The sequence below is a fragment of the Plodia interpunctella genome, chromosome 8 (genome assembly GCF_027563975.2).
Source record: "Plodia interpunctella isolate USDA-ARS_2022_Savannah chromosome 8, ilPloInte3.2, whole genome shotgun sequence".
Lineage (NCBI taxonomy): Eukaryota > Metazoa > Arthropoda > Insecta > Lepidoptera > Pyralidae > Plodia > Plodia interpunctella.
The window spans coordinates 9,397,972-9,419,517 of NC_071301.1; the positions used below are offsets into that span (position 1 = coordinate 9,397,972).

Below are 21,546 nucleotides of genomic sequence, written 5' to 3' on the forward strand. Positions count from 1 at the left end.
TCTAAGTTGTTGATTCGTCCTTGTTGCTCTTTTAATCTTAATTGGTCTGTGAGTTCACTAACTTGAGACGCAAGGCTATTAATATCACATTCAATATTGTCCACTTTTTTATTTGTTTTATCATCTGATGATCTCAAATCTGTGATCTCCTTTTTTAACGTTGATTGATCCTCAATAATTTTGTGCATTGTAGCATTTAATTCATTAATTTGTCCTGTAAATGAGTTCACATCATCTCGCAACATGTTTAGTGAACTATTTAACTGTTCAGATTGAGTTGCCAGTGATTCATTGAAAGAAATGGTCATTTTCCTTTGAAAGTCACTCATAATTTCCTGGATATTACAGTGACAATCCGGTGTTTTCCTCTTGGGCCGGTTGGCTTCATGTTTTGGCGATGGAGTTTTGCGTGTGCTCATAGTTAATTATTGTTGTAAACACAAAACACGATAAAATATATTAGATTGAAGCGAGCTAGGCACGTATTCCGCTTTGTCATAAAGCAGGTAGCAATAAAAAGGTAGCCGACAATGTTTATGTAAATTGCACCTTGATTGCACTGATGCACCATTCAAATTAGCACGCACTTACTATAAGACCGGTAATTGAGTCACAAAGCAATGAGATAAGCGTCCTGCCACGAACGAACACTCGACTGAACTGTTTAGAAAAGTTATTTACTAATGTACTAACTACTTTTGCGCATTGATTCTACCTAGAACTTCACAGACCTTTAACGTCTTTTGTATCATTAGACAAAGGTTGACCTAGAAAATTAGAATACGGTTAAATAAATGCATTTTTAAATGCGATATTTTTTCGTCGTGCCCCTAAATTATTTTCAACGGCAAAAACGTTAGCATGAGGTACATAATTGCTAATTAGGTTTTGTAGGAGTTACAGGTACTCTCGCCAGTCGCCACATTCATTTCATAGCAGCTCTACACTGTTGCCGAATTCTGACACATGCCGACACGAATATGTGAACATTGCGTAATTTGTATGAGAGCTTTTATTTACCGCAATGAAAAACCAGCGACGTTACCGAATCCTCCAAAGTTTGGCAAAGTATTCGACGACAGGGTGGAGCTGACATAATATAATTATTTAATCATATCTATCGAAGACAAAATTATAAACAATTACATAGCATGATATTGTGCTGCAAGTGGTCAGTGCAACGCTATAATGCAAGTGCAGCTTGACATCGACATGTCATATTGTTAGAGAAAGTTTCTAAAGTTGACAAACAAGTTATTTAAGTTACTAATTTATTCGCATATAAACTTGAATTTTATGTCGATTTCTATAAATTTATTTTCCACTACATGCGTGTTCTGTATGCGATCCGATGAATCACCCGAAATTCCATTTTATCTTCAGCGTAATAATAGTGTGACAAGCACGTATAGTGATACGATTCATTTCACTCTTACAAATATATTACAAGTATATTGATTTAATTAGATTTATTAAAACTTACAAAATTGTATGATTTATGGTAAAATGATAATATATATATAAAGATTAAAATTCAATCAAGTGTTTTTTGTATTTAATAATCTAAAGTTATTTTACAGTAACCAAGATGTAATTTTCGTTGAGCGATTACTTGAAACGTATCGTATTCGTTCGTACATCTTTCGTTTGACAGATGATAAAGTGCCTGCCGTGCTGTGCTGCTTTTTCTGTCCGTCGTCCCTCTGATTAGAAACCTAGACCACTCCTATTAGACAAAATCTAGTGTTTCACGATTTTCGTGACTATCTTGCGAGAGATGTAGTGTTGTGATCTCATAATCATAGTGATATGGCCTAGTGTTTGTGTACCAGAGTTACAAAAACTAGTCAGGATGAGTGGGCGCTCGAAACACGGAGTATTTGGGAAGTTATTCTCGAAGAAGCACAACAACAGGGAATCAGAGCGGGTTGCAGAGATAGGAATGCCTACGAATGTGAAACGACACATCCATGTGAGTAAAAACTCGGAAACTGGAATGCTTGAGGGCCTCCCAACGCCCTGGCTTCGAGTCTTAAATGCACAGATCACGCCAGCTGAACAAAATGAGAACCCAGACGCGGCCATCAAAGCCGTTATATTTCACATGTACCAGATGCAAAAAGAGAAGGCTCAAGATGAGCCATTCAAACCCTTTGTCACGCCTGAAGCAATTACCAAAGAAGACATGGAAATAAAGAAGCTAGTAGACCACAAAAATGCTCATCAAAGTCAGGATTCGGACCTGTCTATAGGTCAAAGTAGTGAAGAAGACACTGTGCCAACAGAAACTTACTCGCAAAGACAAACTATGCCTGCAACTCCTATAACAAATAATTTAAAGAAAAAAGATGCTGCAGTAGACTTAACGGCGGTCTTGGAGGACCTTACTCTCATCGGAGATGAGCCTGAAGAGAGCCCGATCATGAGAAAGAAGGATATTAGGTCCACATTGACTGACGAGGAAGTTTATGAGGAGCTAAGACGGATCTGTAACAAGGATGACCCATACATGAGGTTTGAGAGAGTCAAGGAGCTGGGTGCTGGGGCTTCAGGTAATATATTGTTATGTGCTTATTCTACTACTTTGATATACTTAAAACTTTAGAAATAACAGTGTACATAGTGTACTGTTTCTATCAGATGTAGATTGATTTGATTTAGAACTGCATATGCCTGCTTGAAATAATGTAACAATATTATAGGTGTGATAATTATGCATATAAATAAAGATTTAAATAGAGAGGGTACACTTAACCCTGTCGATCGCACAGAATCAAGATACAATAGATAAGCAATTGTTTGACTGGCGCATTTGCACCATTTTCATAAGGTAGATGTTAAATAATAATATATTTAGCATCAGCACTGGGAATAAATTCTTTTATATCAGTGAGTAAGAAAATTAACAAATTATCATAATAAACAAAATCAAAAAACAATCAAAATAAAATATATAAGTACCTATGTATTATAAAATAAAATGAGTCTATTTTCCAGTTCGTTTTGAATAATAGTTGTGAATATTGCGTATACAGAATCCCAAAATGTTTACTGGAGCATAACTGCAAAGCATGGCTAGTGTTTTCAGAATCATTTCCTCTCATCTCTATCAGTCTGATAATTTGACCAATCAATTGAATTAGTGATACTGATATAGATAAGATGTTAATTGAAATGATAATACACACCAACTAGCGTAACATTATCAAGTAAAGCATAGTCATACAAACCACCATTGCCCTTCTATTATCACTTAGTTGTTAATCTCTAGGCCAAAGGCCTCTAAACTTACTAATAACTATAAATACTGAATACACTGTCTCTGTGTAGTAGAAGTTTGTGTGTTGTATATGATATAGGCTTGGGTGGATGGAATCGAGCCAAGACCCTATCCCTAATCTATACTTCCGGGGTATCACAGATATGATAAAATTTGTCAGGGTTTTGTGAAAACATTATTATAACATTTTTGTGAGAACATTTACTTTTTAAAGCATTTTCTCATCGCAATCTAAATGTAACAGCTCCATACTTACTATATGTATTGTAAATGCGAAAGTTGGTCTGTCTGTCATGCTTTCACGGCTAAACTGCTAGGCCGATTTTGATGTGATCGAAGTGTGAATGTTATGTTATGTATGTTTAGTTAATGATGTGAGCTCAAACATGTCTACAGCAGGCGGAGCTGCAGCCAACAGCTAGATGTTAAAAGTGTTAAAGGTTTTTAAGGTGTCGGGAAATCTAAACCCCAACTACAAAAATAATGTACTATCTAATATCGTAATCCATTCGATATAATTCATACACACATTTAGACATATTATATGACAAAAAATACCATATTCTGTAATGTCTATCATATTTTTGTAAATAACTAATAATTATATGCAAATGACTTATTGATTTAAATCAGGTATTTGACTATTGTTCTCCAATAGAGATTAACTAGAATTTGAGTATTACATAAGCATAAACTATTTTATGCTATTGCTATGAATACTATTATTCACAGCAATAGCATAAAATAATAGTATTATCACAAAATGCGACGTGCAGACAATAAATGTTGCTATCTTATTATAAAAAGAATGATTATAACAACTTGCATCTTTGTCACCAGGTGTCGTGTTCATCGCCATAGATAGCAAGGACAACTCCAAGGTTGCGATTAAGGACATCGACCTAACCAAACAGACCAAAAAGGAACTCATACTCAACGAAATCAATGTCCTAAAAGATTTCAACCACAAAAACTTGGTCAACTTTCTCGACGCCTTCCTCAGTTACGATCATCTCTGGGTCGCTATGGAGTTGCTAGATGGAGGCTCATTGACAGACGTAGTCACTGAAGTAGTCATGAAGGAAGGACAGATAGCCGCCGTATGCCGGGAGACGCTCCAAGCAATATCTTTCTTACATTCAAAAGGAACAATCCACAGGGACATCAAATCTGACAATGTTCTACTCGGCATGGACGGCACAGTAAAAGTGACGGATTTTGGCTTCTGTGCAAATATCGTCGGCGACGAAAAAAGACAGACTATGGTCGGCACGCCTTATTGGATGGCGCCAGAAGTCGTTACCAGAAAACAGTACGGTAAGAAAGTTGATGTTTGGTCTCTTGGCATCATGGCAATAGAAATGATAGAAGGGGAGCCGCCTTATATGAAGGAGACTCCTTTGAGGGCTCTGTATTTGATAGCTGCGGTTGGACGGCCCAAAATTCCAAGGTGGGAGAAGCTCTCCCCCAATTTCCAAGACTTTTTGGACAAGTGCCTTCAAGTAGATGTAGATATGCGCGCCACCGCCGACGACTTACTGGCACACCCGTTCCTCGAGTGTGCCATGGAGCTAAGAACCTTGACGCCGCTCATAAAAGCCGCGCAGAAAATTCTACACAAAAATTATGACTGAGTAATGTAACTCTTCCATTCCCCTTTTACCCCACTTTTGTAGCTGTTGCGATTTTCTAATCTAATTGTTAACTTTAGGAACTTATGGAGGTGCCAATATTATGATAGTATTTTTGCTATTTGTTTAGGTATTTTGTACCTAGCACGAGGCGAAGTGCGGGAGTGCATTTCACACATTCGAATCGTTTCGAAATGAGACACAGCGAACCTATCACATTGCGCCATTGTGACGCAACAACAACCACATTGCAATGTGATTGGTTCGCTGCGCCTCACTTCGAAACAATTCGATATTGAGAAGTGAAATGTAAATTCGCACTTCGCCCTCAAGTTAAATTAAGGATGTTACAAAAAGTATTTTTTGCTAATATTTCTTTCAATGGTAAACGTAATTTTGAAATTATTCATATAACGTTGATATTGAAGTTGTAGTAAGTAATTAATTCCGTGACGACGCGTATTTTTGAAAGATGTATGTAAATTTTTATATTTAGCGTAAAACAAAAGATTTGACAATACGCGATGCGCTACAAGTCTTATCGACGAGATATGTTATCTGCAGATATCTATAGATATTTACATCACACCAAAAAATATACGCAAGACATACTACGATGGCCTATGAAACACGATGTACAATATTGAAATGCCATATATTTCCAAAGTATTAAGGCATTCGCCTTAAACCATTGTCTAGTTACTTAAGAATAATCTGTCCAATTCGTAAGAGCTGGTTGCTTGTTGAAATGCATTTATGTAATTTAAAAATTGTATAATTTGAACTATTTTTATAGATAGCAAAACTTCATGGAAACCTAATTATGTAATCAAAAGAAATATTTTTAAGTCTTCAAAGTGGAACTTAAGCCCGTATTGGTTTTCATTCTAAAAAAAGTTATCCTCGTTCTAGTTATTTAAAAACCACAGATATTCAAAATTAGTGGTGCCATCTATTGTGAGGAATATTGCAGGATGCTCAAAAATATATTTATTGTTACCATATAGCCATACCAAAGCAAATTGAAACGGTTAGAAGTGGTGTCTTCTCAGAGCTGACCTTGCCCTTCGGATTTGTTACAAAAATACACCATATAATTGGCAAATTGGCTTGCCTATTGAAATTGATGGCTCATCCTTTCAATGTTGTCTGTAGAAGCACTATTTAGTAATGCATAACGAGAATAACCTGTTAGTTAAATTTTTGAAAGATGAATTTCTTATTAAGTTTTGCTATCTAAAATTTTTTAAATATTGGTGCGTGGAATATGTTTATTTTAACCAAAAATGTACATAATTAAATTTTAGCTAGTATTACGCCTCTTCTGGTTTATCCATATTCCATACAATCGGAAATTCCATAGTCAATCTTATGATTCAAACATTCCTTTTTAGCCTGAGAATGTAAACAAATGAGTATTTTCATACTGAGCTTTCTAGAGTAAACTAACGCGGTAAACCTAATAACAAGACTGTATCTAAACGTAATACGTCTGCAATGTATTATGTGATGACCTCCTATTTTGTCTTTGAACAAAAGTATGATGATTGAGAGTAAGATTCTTCCAACAAGTGATGGTCATTGGAAGATAAATGTATGTAAGATTCGAGGAGAATTCTCTTGAGTTCTACAGATTATTTATTCATAGAATAAATTGAGGATTTGATTGTTCGGTTCGTACCACACAAAGTAAGAATTTGCAAAATTATGTTGTACTAAAAACTGAGTCGTATTACTATCAGTGTTCATTTGTTGTTCTTTGTGATCTGTTTCGAGCAAGACACAACAAAGTTAATCGGCCATACACTTGATGATTTTTTAAACAACCGGTCAGCAATTTTCTATTTACTAAAGCCGAAATATAATATTAGGTGTGTCTTATTTTATAAGTATAAAGAATATTCTGAAATATAAACTCGATCAATTGTCTTTTTGTCTTATGGTACGAAGCGAGTCTTGTATGCAATTTCGTGACATCGGCGCGAAGGCCATGTAATTAAATTAAGGTCTGACGCAGTGCATCGGCCAGGACGACATGACGTTACATGGATAAAGGTACCTTATGGAGGGTTTTTTGTGTGTGTTTTTATTTTTGTATCTGAATAGTTCTTGAGTAGCAGATTAAAATAATATGCGTAACTAAAAATCGACGATAAGGTACCTTTGCCCATGGAATGTCTTACGACATTACTAATTTGGTTAATAAAACTGCCATCCATAATGATTGAGGCTCATCCGGCGCCCTTGGCAGACAGAGTTAAAGAACTGCATCATTATGGGACTAGTTGTATGTACCAATACTTTAATTACCTTTCGCAAAATCATATAAACTACTACAAGTGTTATAATAAAAACTGACAATTAGGTAATTAAAATTCATAACATTTCACAGCATAGAAAATATTAATAATAATTAAATAAAAAAAACATGATTATTTAATATCACTTTACTTGCAACTTTATTAATAACGTGATTTACAATTTTTTAAGTACCTATATAAGGAATGCTGTTCAAGTCTGAATTAATGACGAATTTTGACATCACTATGATACAAGTTCCATTGACGTTATATACATTTAGAAAAAAAATGTCATTGAAACTTGTATTGTTGTGAAATAGCCTAATTATAAATGTTATTTCATTGAAGTTCAAATCTTTTGGTTCCATTTATATTATAAAACCATTTTTATCATGAAACATCAAGTGACAATACAAAAAAAGGAGCTAACTTTTTAACTTAAGTCTTAAAAATTATGTGTTCTAATATTAGAACACATAACGAATATTCGTACGAATTCAAACATGTCTCCTGCTGGCCACCCACTATCGACGAACTCAGATCTTTTCGCAACGCGAATGTACGTACATTGCTTTGTTTGTATGAGTTTTTATTCACTGTGAGGAAAAACCAACAATGTAGGTACGTCGAAACGAAAATTCACGTATTATTTGTGAATTGAATTTTGGCCAAACAGACAGAGAAAACGAGAGACGCGCAACCATATATAACCAATTCGCGCCTTTCTGAGAACTATAAAATGATGCCTTAATAAGATTTGCTGATGTTTTAGCTGTAAATTTTATTACATTTGCTGCTTGCATTACACAATATTAATTGATGTCTAAGAATAAATAAATACGACCCGCAGAAAAGCGACAAGTATCAAGTAACGAACTTTCACATTTTCTTATATGTAAATTCTAAGCTTGCTAATTATATAAGAGTTACTTTTTAAATTGCTGCAATTTCAGAAATATTATTGTTACAAATATTTGATACAAGATATATTTGTCTCTATCGCTTCAAAGTATGTAAAGCGAGATAGCAATTCACTACTATCAGCTGAATTTAGCAACGTTAATAGCTCAAACGATGCTATTCTCGTATATTGCAGATTTTTCCTTGTATGGGAACAGGATATCTAATTTTAGGCGTATGTTTAAGGGCATTGGTTATGTTTCCACCGCGAGTGCCTGTAACCCCATGGCCCTATTATCGGACGAATTATTGCTATCTCTCTCGCTCGCTACGAAAATCTTATGATGTGTGAAAGGGTATGCGATAGTTCGGCGTTATATTGCGGCATCAGGGTAAGCAATAGCTCTTAATATTACAATCTATTTATAGGTCAGCGTTTCTTAACCTTATGAAAATTAAATTACGCGATTGTAATCGACTCGGAAAATGTTATAAAAATATAATTAAATAGTGACGTTAATGTCTCGTATTACTGTCAAAGTAAATTAAGCCTATTTGGGATGGGCATAGATACCAACTTAGCCTGACATCAATATAACATATATTAGTATGTGTTGTAGATTTTTTGTGTTCTGAGGTCCATACAAATAGGTACTAGTCGATCAAGCACAACACCAAATGGTGCTTTTATTTTCAGTTACACATTTTGTACAATGTATGAATTTAATTTTATCTTGGATAAGTATTAGTTAATGTATTATTTCAATTTAAATATGGTTATAATTTATGGATACTGTATTATGTGATTAAAAAAGTGTTAATATTATAATTACATTAATAATGAAAATTTTATGTTACTTATTTGAAAAGTTGTTGTGGTTCTAAAAGGTTGAGAAACGCTGCTTTAGTTGTAGTTTTCACACGCAACGAATTCGTGTATCATAAATTGTGTTTGCTACTGCTGTATGTAGTCTGTAAGTTTATACACACCAATTACACTTTTTGAACATTTTATTATTGCATAATTGCCTATTAAATTATTTTTGTAAACTTTATATATAGTGTTTTTTATTTAAATAAACCTAAAAAATATTAGTTGCCCTATTAAAACTGTGATTTTTAAAAGCTTTGATCAACTTCCCGATGTTGAAATCAGTTGATTTTTTTTTTCATAATATTGTTGGGAGTAATTTCTCATGTACTTACAAACACAAACTCCATTCCGTTTTTTTCTTGCGTATTACTCGTATAATAATAAATTTCGCCTCTACTGGCGTTCTCTATAAAAATCTTCTCGATCGTATCTCGATATTTCACAAACATCACAGAACCCACGGACCAGAAAGTTTTATTAAATTATTATGTAAAAATAACAACATAATATGCTGCTATACCAGTAATAACTTAAGTATTGTTCAAAATAGCAACACTAACTCCAAATATCGACTAGATATTTCTTTTTCGCAACCATGTCTGATAACAAATCAGTTGCTTCTTGTTCTGTGTCTCCATTTTTTATCAAACAATTTTGTATCGCGCTTTTCACTTGTGGCGCTACTTTCTTCACATCGCCACAGACGAAAATAGAAGCGCCTTCTTTTATCCATTTAGCCACATCCTCGGCGTTTTGTAGTATTGCATCCTGGAATCAAATTTTTTGATGAAGCAAGTTGTTTTGACATACACTACTCATTTATCGATAGGATCATGTCATGTAAATGCAAACATTTTATTCATAAGGAAAGACCATACACTACTGTTTACTTTTATATATTTTGTTCCAGTAAATATTATATTGCTCCAAAGGCTTATGTGACCGAAGCCATAGGCTAAAGCTACTCTGTAATTTAGTACTACTTACTAGTTCATAATTTTCTCATGTGCAAGAAAAAATGTTAAAGTAAATAATAAATACACACCTGCACATATTTTACCCCATTATTCTCCTCCACCCTAGAAAATGCTGTGCTCAATTTATGTAATATTCCTTTATCTAAATATTCCTTCAATTCTTTTTCATAGATAAAATCTAATTTCGGATTTCTACATCCAAAAAACAGCCATGTCTTTCCCAACTGAATATCCTTAGTTTCTTTCAAATATTGCCTTTCTTCTAAAAACCCAATAAACGGTGCAATTCCTGTACCTGGACCTATTAAAATTAGAGGAGTTTCAACAACTTCAGGCATAGAGAAGCCTGTTATATTCTTCCTTAAATAAATAGGTACTCCATTACATTCTTTAAGGCTTAATTTCTCCAGTTTACGTTCAATAGTGGATTCTCTGGAAAGGTTTTCCAGCCAGCCTGTTGTTAGCCCTTTTCTGTTATTTTCTAGTTCTACAACAGAAAAACATATCTTCAGTATGTCGGGATTTTTCAAATTACTATTTAAAACAGAATATGGCCGTGGCAATAGTCTAGGAAGATTCATCAGTAGGATTTCTATAGGAGGCTTACAGGATTTGAAATGTGTAAATAAATCCAGTATGCAGAAATGTTTGTTCATAATGTGTGTGTTGTAAGCAGCTGAACCTTCTCTGCTGCAGAGGTATTCCAAAACTTTTCTTTCTCTCTCGTCCTTTGTGTGCCTTGATAATGATAGTAGAAATAACTGGAAAATAAATAATTTATGTATATTTCAATTGACATCTAGTGTCCAGGCTAACATGCTGTATAATATTAAAAGCAAATAAATAGGTACTATTTTATCGGAAAATCATTATTATCCTTTTTTAAATTATTTAATCTACTATGACTATGTCAACCTCATAGTGTATTCTATTGTCCCCAAAATATCTGACTTTTTTGTCACTTAGGATATAAAATAATAGGTATAGCTCTTGATTCCCACTTTTATGTTACTTGGCTTGGTGAGACTATGCCAGCCTATGCACTTCTACATATATTATGATTTAACTATGACTATGCACTTCTATATTATGATTTTATCAAAATGGGGACAATGGAAGTAATTTTAATTATTTTATGAAAATTCCCACTACCTCTTTATGGGTATGGTGAGAAGGGAACTGATTTGATATATTTATTAATTTCGAATACATCAATCAAAAATTCTTGAAGATAAATAAAAAAAAATGTGCTATAGTTGCATTGCATATAATGTACTTACTTTCTTTAAAACACTTCTTAAATCCAGAAATCTTGTCAAAACAACTTTGAGAGAAGATTTGACAGGCAAATGTGGTGGTAATTTCACATTCTGAGAAGTTCCCCAGCTCAGGTGGTACTGTGAATCTGATTTAGAAGTCAGGTCCAAATGTTCCAATATGTAATTGACACTATCTGTATCATTATGAGGAATTATACCTATAGTATCTCCTGGTTTGAAGTTAAAACTGCTGTTCTGTAAACAATAAATGTCTTATTATATTATTTATAGCTACTAAATTATTTAAATTTCTTTTACACTTTACTAAACATACCTTGATATCAAAAGTGACTTCATACACCACTTTGCAGTCTCCATCTTCTGCCGTCAATTGTTTGCTCTCACATATAGGGAAATTATAAATACCTGTGTCTGCGAATGGCAGATGCAGTGAAGGTATACTGTAGTCTGTACAAAAGACCTAAAATTAATAACAATGAAGAAGTTGGTAAATAGGTAATAAAATTAATTGTAACAAGAACTAGCTTTTGTTTTGCCTTACTTCCATAAATTTCCAATGGGACTATGTACATCTCCGAACTTTTATCTATAAGTATGCTTGATTTCAAAAAGATTGTAGATAAACCATAAAAAGGTAACAAAGTGGTATGTAGTATATGTATTAATTGTGAGAACCCAATATTTAACTTCTATTTCGATTCTCCGACAGTTATTGTTCAGTCACTAGTAAAAACAACAAAAATATTCAGGATAATATAACCACAAGATAATATCATATGACTTACCACATCATCTTCATACCGTATTTCGGGTAAATTTTCTTTTAGTTTCGGCAAATTTAATACCTGAGTCTTAGAACACACTTCATATATTTCTTGAAAATTGTATAAAATAACCATTTTACTTATATTTAATTTATATTGAGCAAACAAACATAAACTTTATCAAATCAAATCCTATAAGTTTATGACATGACGCAACGCATGCATGATGAGCACATGCGACAGTGACAAAGACACATTTCACTAACAGTGACATTTTTAAAATAAAAAAATGTCTGACTGTCACTGTTAGTTATTGCAAACATATTTTACACCCTATATTTAATTTTGTACACAGATACCTATAAGAACATCAATGTTCTTATATCTGTGGTTTTATAAGGAATTATTTTTTGACTTGGAATACCTACTTATGCAAAGATAGAATGCTTTTTAAAGAAACGTGGAAGTTTCCGTAGAGTGTAAAAAACGATTTGACTTCAATAATTATTTATTAAAATAAATTTCATTACAATACATTTCACGGATGAACATTTTACAAATAGTACTTCTATGGTATTATTGATGCTACTCACGTGTTTATTAGTTAACTGAAAAATAACGAGAATAAAAAGTGATTAATAGAGATTATTTTAATTATGGATATGTCATTCCTCAAAATGAAAACCTTTTTATTTTGGGAACATTCCGATGAAGATAAATTAGGAAACAATTCCTAAGAGTAACTATACTATTCCTCACGATTTTAACATAATATATACTACTACTACTATCAGTTCCATGGGTATTCCAATGAGGCCTAACTGTTTTTAGCACCTACAACGAGAAAACCTATAACATGCAATGGTACCTACTCATAGTTTTAGAAGAGCCCCGCGTGCGGCCTGTAGGTACAGTAGGTACATTTGAAACAACCTATAACAGCTAAATACCCTTCGCAAGCATTCGTTGGCTCGGCAGTATGTACTCAGCCCATCAACTCTTTGCAGGCAAGATTTTTTTTTACGTTGGTACTATAATGAGGTTTTATTGTGTGTTAAAATATAAATTGAGCAACTTACTTTCCATCCTTTCGCCTACATCTTCATTAGTTGCACCTTCATAACACTCGGGACAAATTGTAGTCTCGCATGGGTTTTGCGTTGTCGTGGGGAATGCAGGCGCCATGCCTTGTGGTGGTGGCTAAAAACATCATAAAATTTAAATACATTCAAAGACGAACTCAGAACATTCCTGCTTCATCTAAAATTTGTAATCCACGAAGTGTAGGTTTCCTTCGGCCACACGGTAGTCTATCGCGGATATTTCCTGCCTGTTATATGTGTGGCTACCACAACACGTTAGCCGAAATACATGTTCGATGATAACTGATAAACTTCGAAAAATTTTTTTTTTTCTCACCTCGAGTCTGTACAAGTATGACAGCCGGCATGGATCCCAAGACTGACAAAGTGTGGCGTTATGCATCATATCCTTTCGAGGCTCGTCTCCAAAGTAATCGAAAGTGATTACAATGTTATTGTCAATGGCGCAGTCATCTAAAAATGTTTGCATTGGAACCTGCAAATATCATCAAAAAATAGAAAATTGGATCGATGAGATATAAAACAATATGACCGAAATGATAGTAGTTTGTCGATTATCATTAAATTTTTAAGATAAGATAAATTACAATAGGAAGCCAGCTAGTGTAAGAACACCGCAACAGAACTTACTTTAACTTTATGCCCGCAATCTAAGGTTCCATTATTGAAATAATTGCTCTCTCTGTCTCCATTGCCAAAGCAGAACATCCAACCTTCATTAAAGGAGTATTCGATGGGAGCCGTCTCACCTTCTATGCAAGGGTCAATTTGTACTGGGATCGATGGTTTCCCATAAGTACATTTACGTTCATGCATATTAGCTTGTATTCTATATGCATCCAAATCAGGCTCTGAACCTTCTGGACATGTGAAGTAGTTTCCTGAAAGTATAATACTTACTTACATATAATAGTAATCTACAATAGGAATACAGCTGTGGAAGGATGGTGACTGAGATAATAACATGAATAAATAAAACAATTATTTTATAAAGAATCTCAAAGTAAAACTGAAAATAACATGAAAGAAATGCCTATAGCAAATACTCCACACAAAAGACAAAATATCATGAAGGCGACGAAAATCGTCAATAATATTGCTCTATTCAAAAGTTCTGAATAAAACTCGCTCAAAACCCCGGCTTCACTTACCATTTTGGATGATATAAATGGTCTTCTTGCTGGCACTGACGACAGTCCTCACGGTCAAGCCGTTACCCCCACTCTTGATGTTCTCCATCAACACTTCCTGTGCCGCCCGCTGTTCCCGAGACCATTTGGACGCGTCCTCCGCCAAGATCTGACGACTTACCTTCCCAGGCGATTGGGTTGACTGGAAGTAAGTAGAGCTATTTAGTTAGTACATTTTTTTTACACCTTGATCAATCAAGAAAACACAAGTTGATTTACAATTGGTATTAATTTCAGCTACACATCCATCCACCACACAGCTGACTCGGCGAATATAAAATCGATTTTTCGCGCCATTTCCTGTCTTATGATGAGACTAGCACAAAATCAAGATAAGGATGTTATCCAACGTTTTCCAGTTAGCTAAACATTGTCATCTGATCAACCGGAAGGTGGTTTACTGATCTTTTGGCCGAGACAGAGAACTCGGCCGCAATACTTCGATCAATTACTTTCTTCCATCGATGGTATTTTCTTGTAGCCAAATTCCATACATTTGGCTTTTTTATCCATACATAAAACACTTAAATAGTGGCTGGTAACATTAATTTACTACATGCTATGCATGACTACATGAATGCTACATGGTGCAAAATTTAAAGGATTCACGAAAACAACACACCTGTGGCGGACTTTCAAGGATAACATGGGGTCTCCCGAGAGTATGCTGCCAGATCAACTGAGCTGCTACTTTGTGTTTCGCACTGTGGTGCAAAGGCTGGATCTGTAGGATTCCGTACCAAGCCAGTTCCCTGTATACATTGTCCGGCAGGTAACCAGTCTGCAAAGAAGAGAGAGATAACATGAAATACCAGTACCTACTTATTATAAGTAGTTCGTTATTGGGATGTAAGTATGATAGAAACACACTGATTTTATTCACTTGTTTTAAAAGTACCTAATTAAACTAAATAAATACAAACACGTTTGTTTTACTTACCGGCATAAAGTCCATGTGCCACTGAAAATAAGAATAAAGATAAGATTTTATTAAACCATTGTTTATTTATAAGTAAATCTATGAAAGTAAATGTGTCTGTAATATAATAGTAGATAACCATCGCTTAGCTTACATACTGTATATTATAACTGCGTTAAGTATAGTCATGTCAAAGTGAATTGATTAGTTTGTTTAAATTTCTTACTTACTTCTTCTTCGGGTGGCTCGATCGTTTGACCTTCTGTTAAATAAATTAAAATAAACAAGTTTTAAATAATATTATGTTACAAATAATGTTAACGAATATTTAAATTACTCACATAGTGCCATAGAGACACAACGATACTTTGCAGTAATTGTATAAATAGTTTCCCTGCTTACCATCATCTTCCAATTGAGACGTTGTTAGATGAAACTAAACAAAAATAATAATTATTATGTTCGGTTGGAATGAAATTTGAGATTCATTCAGATAAATTATAAATTATATCTGTATTAGATATGATTAATTTAGGGTATGATTAATATATGGGTTTTTCTTACCTGTACAAGAATTACAAAAATATATAAACGACATTCTTTCAATCGGAACATGCTTACGCTGCCGTTGGAAAATCGAATATAAAACAATACATCAATAAACCTCACTTGCCAATTAATTTTACTTAAAATAATTGGTTTTGTTTTAGTTTTTTGTAATAAAAACTAATTGAAGCCAGTGGTAGTGGATTTAACGAGTTACGTTACGATATCAAACAAAAAGAAAAACACCAATTTATAAAAAAACTGGGTCTTTTCCGTATACTACGAAAACTATAGACTCCATTATATCTTCCGTTTTGCTCATACAATAAAGTGAAATGCATAATTATAATTAGGAATATGAGTACGAGAAGAAACAGCACAGAGCGCTATACCTTTTGTATATCGGTGTCGTCTTTTTACAACGCCCAATCTGCTTGTATGAGATGGCCCGGAAGTAGTATGGAAATGTTAATTCTCATTTCGTTACCTACTATTTTTAAAGGAATAGGATGGCAAACGGTCAAGAGGATCTCTCTCTCTCTCCCGGTTTGTTTCCCGAACCATTGCCTGATGGTGCACAGGACCAACTGCAGCAACAAAATGAAGGCCGGAACTTTATTTTCTTATTCCTTCAACCAACCCAGCACTATTTTGCATCAGCCAATTTTGCAAAGGATATTTGAATAACATAATGGGAAATATTAGTTAAATACGCCTATAGATTTTTTTTTAAGTTTCATGGCTCCATCTTTCGCCAGTTTTACTACTTAATGAAATGAATGGGGCAAAAAAAACAGGGCCGCTATCCCTTCCGTTTTGAAGGGGTTTATGGAATGGATTTGCTTTCGAAAGCCGTTCGGTGCTGTAACCCCTTCAATTTGCTTTGGTAAGCGCTATATCAACGACTACAAAACCCTTTCTTTTATGTAAGTCATACGAAGGGATTACCCGTTCAGATAGTCGGCTAAATTATGTTTTAAGCTCAGGCCATACGGTCTTAATTTGAATAAATTGCAATGCACAACAAATGCCTACTAAGCGCGTGCGGTAAAGCGATGCGTTATTATTACACGATTCAATGTGTCGTTTCGTGTCTTTTAGGCTCTTCACACACGGAGCTACGCAAATTTGCGCAGGAGCGGGGTGTGATGAAAACTACACCCCTCTCCCCCTGCAGACATTTAAGGGGAAAGCCAAACAGGATAAGCGCTATAACGAATGGGTTACCCCTTCTAAAGAGTTAGTCATCTCATATGGGAAATCCTTTAAAAAGGGATAGTCATTGGATTGGGTTAGCCATTGAACAGGTTACACGAAGAATAAGGAAAAGCTTTACAAATGATTAAGCAAACGAACAGCTTGTCCGGTCCCTGAAAAAAAATCGAAGACAGACAACCAATCAATGTCTTTGCCAAATCATGGCACAGATAAAAATCATAATTTGAAACTGTCAGTTATCTGTCAATTTCGCATCAAACAATGAAACTGGGTGTTGTTTAGTTTTTCTCGAAAATTGTGAATAAATATTATTAATCAAGGATAAAAGACAAATTTATTATTGCCATGATGATGAGTACATTAGATAAACAGTTAGCCGATCTCCGGATATATGCAAATGAATTAGATGCGAAACTACAAGATGATATCAATGCGGCTAAGAAGAAACCTGCGATACCACCGAAAAAAAGTAAGGCGCCCTTGCCGCAAATACCTCAAAGTTGCATGGTGAAGTCTGCCTGCGAGCCGTCCTACTCCTCCAGACTAGAGTACGGCAGCCGCACAAGCTCGACGTACTCCAATTTGGTGCCAGTGAAGAGTTGTATCGTGAGGAATTCGGCTCGTGGAAGAAGCGGGGACGTTCTCCTGTACAGCAATTTATTGCCTCCAGGAGGAACGAATCATGTATATTCTAACATTCCTATGCAGCGAAATATGGCTGAGAGCATCTATGGAGACAGAGATGCCAGATCTGAGGTGTCAAGGATCAGTGACATGGGAGCACAGTCAAACTATAGTGAATTGAGGAGGCCTGGGTCTGCCTATCCTCCTTCATCAGCTTCTGTAAACGCCCAAGACTTCTCAACCTATGGTGGATCACAGACATCATCTACTTATGAGTCCCTATATGAGCCAATAAACCCTAGGCCATGTAGCCAACTGTCAGGTACATCACTGTATGGTGGTTATGTTGGTACTACTGTAGAACCGACCCCGGAGCCAGAAGATGAGCTATACTGTGGAAATTGCTACAGATGTGGGGAGAAGATCATGGGAGAGACCACTGGATGTACTGCCATGGAGAGGATTTACCACATTAAGTGTTTCTGTTGCCAACATTGTGGGATTAACTTGCAGGTACACACAAATTTCAGCTTTTGATTATAAGATATGTCATGACACTAGTAGCAACTTTAGTGGAGTTTGGAGATTTTATCTAAACTGAATGTGAAGTGTCAATATTCTCAAGATTATTTTGTAAATTAAGAAAATTTCTCAGCATGTAAATTAATTAGAAAAAACCCACCTTACTTCTCTCGAATCAGTGAGGGAAGTAAGGAAAAGAAGTATTTTCAAAAACAGATATGTTTTTTCATGTTTAATAACTGGTTATTAAATAAAATCTTTTCTAGAAATTAGAAAGTAATAAATCAAAAGATCCCAGAGTATTGGTCTCAATCCTACTCATACCATATGAGTTTGTATACCAATCAATAATGGCAAATACAATCAATGTATTTGCATGCAAATATTTCACTAATCAATATATGGCAACATTTACAGGGCCGTCCGTTCTACGCAGTACAGGGCAAGGCACTCTGTGAACGTGACTATCTTGACACATTAGAGAAATGCTGTGTGTGCGGTGATCCTATCCTGGACAGGATCTTGAGAGCGACCGGGAAGCCCTACCATCCTCGGTGCTTCACATGTGTTGTCTGCCAGAAGAGCCTTGACGGCATCCCATTTACAGTTGATGCTGTGAACCGTATTCACTGTATTGAAGATTTTCATAAAAGGTAGTAATTTTTAGTAATCTTCTTTTGGTTTTTTTAAAGTCATCTAAAGTCAACCTCATGTGGCATAGTCTGGTGACTATGCCACACGACAATACTTGTATTAGGTCCTGGTGGACCTAATACAAGTATGGTCTGTCCTTCAAACATGAGTCAAACATGTACCAGCTAGTGCCTGTTTCATAGGTTGGTGATAAGAATCTGATAGCCTGTAAGTAACATACAGTCTTAAAAATTGTGTTTCACAAGTGTTAGATAGCTACTACCTAGCCAATCACACCACACAGTCTTATCTGTCAGGTTATGTCAATATATTTGATCAGAAAGCGGTGAGATGCTCTAAATATCCAAACCGTCAGGTACGCCCCCCGCTGCGCCGCGTGCCGCGAGCCCATAGTGCCCGAGGGCGGCCAGGAGGAGACTGTCCGCATCGTGGCGCTGGACAGGAGCTTCCACATCGCGTGCTACGCCTGCGAGGACTGCGGCGCCTCGCTGTGCTCGCGTCTGGAGGGCCGCGGCTGCTACCCGCTCGACGACCACCTCTACTGCCGCGAGTGCAACGCTAGGAGGATACAGGATTTGTCCAGGAATATAAACTAAACAATCGTAAGTCATGTCAGATGCCTTAAGGCGACTTGAATAAATTCTGACACCAGTGTTAACAATAATACACTCGATAAGAAAGAAATAATGCAAGATGGTTTTTCAAGTAGGGATGCCGATGACCGTGATATTGTGCTTCGTGCTTTTTTACTAATTTTTTTAATTAATTTAATAACTACCATCGGCATTTGTTTTAAACTTTCAAAGGAGTCTTAATTTCTCTTTACTAACTTTAAATGTGGTGGCATGTGGAAGTACTTATTTCTCGCATGGACACTATTTCACTCCGTTTTTTGTTTATTTCTATAAGACTGATTTTTCTACATTTATAGAAACCACACTAATGGCACAGTAATAATAAAATCTATGTGCAGTGGTGGTAACCATGTTAACAGTTCGACTTATATAATTTTTAGAAATTTACCTCATATGCGAATATTGTGTATATGTCGCAGCCATCTGGTTAAATCAGCCATTTAATTGGAAGGCTAGCCCATTCATTAAACGCGGCATAAACAACGCCAGATGTTTGTGATATTATGTATTCATTAATCATCTTTGTCGTATGAACTTTTCGTCACATATATGCGTAGATATTATTCAACGAATGACGATTCAAAATGAAAAAAAAAAGATCGCTACCTATGATTAGATTGAAGTTTATTCGAGTCCATACTCAATAGTAATTATATGATATATTCCTTGAGTAATAAAATATAATTTGTCTTTAGGCCTAAAAGTTGTCAGCCTATTTTTAACCCTTTTTAGGACACAACGTCTACCAACTTTATAACAAGTAAAAATTTTTGTGTCTCTTGGGTGTCCTTGAAAGGATTAATATTACATTTTCAATTAAATCTATGTACATAATTGTAGTAAAGCACATTATCTTATCGCATTATAGTCCGTAGCTCTGCCTGATTAGTCATAGTAACTGCAAGCTATGGACACGACAATGCCCCATTTGTCTTGGTACTGACTGACTATACCGACCCATGTTCCACTGAACATAGTAGAGACGTACTACTAGAGACGTAGCTTGAAGTGGGCCCCAACCTGGTCAAATTAATTTAATTGAAATGATGAAACGACCAGTGGACGACGAAAATAAAAGGCTGTTCATTGTGAACGTAGTGAAAAAAGTCTTGAGGGCCCACTGGATTTGGGTCTAGCCCTACCAGTTCCACTTAAAATTTTAACGGAAGGCCTAGTATTCGGAATAGAGGAATACTAGTCACTACACCCATGCAGTGGAGCCCCAGACCTTTTCCGCAACTCATGTCCACGATTTTTGAAACTATGTGTCAACAATTGATCCATCATATAAATAACATAAATTAGATATTGTATAGTAATTAGTACTTGTCTCACGAAGATAGTTACGTATAACGTTTCGTACACGTTATAAAAGTGCAAAATATATCTTAGGATAACATTTACGTACAGTCAACCACACCTCCTTATAAATTCATTGCGAATTTGCCACATTAATCAATATTCATTACAAGATGCAGAATATGTAATACATTATATAACTAGGTACATTACTATTATTATACATTTCCACATCTTGTAAAGCGCGTATTTATAGTTGATAAAAATAAATATACATTCCTAAACGCATTTAAGTAAGAAAGGCTGTGTAGAACTGATATAACGACGGTTTACAGTATTATTTCTGTATAGGATTTTTTTATGTGATTGTATTTTTAAGTATTGTAAGATTTAGGTTGTATATGACACTAAGCTCTATTTAGTTTTTAATTTTTTGAATTTTTAGTTTTGGTAGTAAATACTTTGGACTTATTGAGTTTATACATTTTTGTATTAGTAAGTTTTTAATAAATAGTGCCATGTTATGTTACATTTGTATAAATAAACAGGATCTATTATTTGGGTTGTGTTAAGTTTACTGCTCATTTTATACATTTTTTACAATTTATAGAATAATGACAACACGTACTTAATGTTATAAGATGTATTAGTATTAAGATTGAAAGTTTATTCAAAATATAGGCATCCTAGTCGTTACAGTGTGTAATGCTGCTGGTATGTTGTACTATGTGTATTGTATTGATGTTATGTATTTGGAAATTCAAAATAAATAGGTGAAAATACGTCGTATTTTAATTTACCTTAACTGTGTTGAAAATTGAATTTTTGCG

General features: G+C 35.0%; 4 protein-coding genes across 5 annotated transcripts; 2 read left to right on the plus strand and 2 right to left on the minus strand.

The window, feature by feature from the left end:
* The first annotated feature begins 1,629 nt into the window (after positions 1-1,629).
* Pak3 lies at positions 1,630-9,166 on the plus strand. Of its 2 annotated transcripts, XR_008404907.1 has the most exons (3): positions 1,647-2,552; positions 4,121-6,105; positions 6,139-9,166. XR_008404907.1 is itself a non-coding variant. In XM_053748985.1 (2 exons), the coding sequence occupies exons 1-2, from the start codon at positions 1,853-1,855 to the stop codon at positions 4,912-4,914; spliced, it is 1,494 nt and encodes a 497-aa protein (XP_053604960.1). In that variant the 5' UTR covers positions 1,630-1,852; the 3' UTR covers positions 4,915-9,166. The 2 variants fall into 2 exon arrangements, 1 of the variants encoding a protein (XP_053604960.1); XM_053748985.1 differs by having other exon boundaries at positions 1,630-2,552; positions 4,121-9,166.
* A 277-nt stretch (positions 9,167-9,443) lies between these two features.
* On the minus strand, positions 9,444-12,377 carry LOC128672080 (uncharacterized protein). Its single transcript, XM_053748988.1, has 5 exons — positions 12,028-12,377; positions 11,556-11,702; positions 11,243-11,476; positions 10,031-10,723; positions 9,444-9,753 (listed from the first exon to the last, which is right to left on the minus strand). Exons 1-5 carry the CDS (start codon positions 12,139-12,141, stop codon positions 9,541-9,543), a joined length of 1,401 nt encoding a protein of 466 aa, XP_053604963.1. The 5' UTR covers positions 12,142-12,377; the 3' UTR covers positions 9,444-9,540.
* Positions 12,378-12,496: 119 nt separating this feature from the next.
* Positions 12,497-15,931, minus strand: LOC128672086 (uncharacterized). The gene is made up of 10 exons (XM_053748995.2): positions 15,783-15,931; positions 15,621-15,654; positions 15,449-15,480; positions 15,240-15,260; positions 14,922-15,080; positions 14,261-14,441; positions 13,740-13,990; positions 13,426-13,584; positions 13,086-13,206; positions 12,497-12,614 (listed from the first exon to the last, which is right to left on the minus strand). Exons 1-10 carry the CDS (start codon positions 15,831-15,833, stop codon positions 12,607-12,609), a joined length of 1,017 nt encoding a protein of 338 aa, XP_053604970.1. The 5' UTR covers positions 15,834-15,931; the 3' UTR covers positions 12,497-12,606.
* Positions 15,932-17,051: 1,120 nt separating this feature from the next.
* LOC128672082 (lipoma-preferred partner homolog) lies at positions 17,052-21,498 on the plus strand. The gene is made up of 3 exons (XM_053748990.2): positions 17,052-18,119; positions 18,546-18,781; positions 19,138-21,498. Exons 1-3 carry the CDS (start codon positions 17,328-17,330, stop codon positions 19,376-19,378), a joined length of 1,269 nt encoding a protein of 422 aa, XP_053604965.1. The 5' UTR covers positions 17,052-17,327; the 3' UTR covers positions 19,379-21,498.
* The last annotated feature ends 48 nt before the right edge of the window (positions 21,499-21,546 follow it).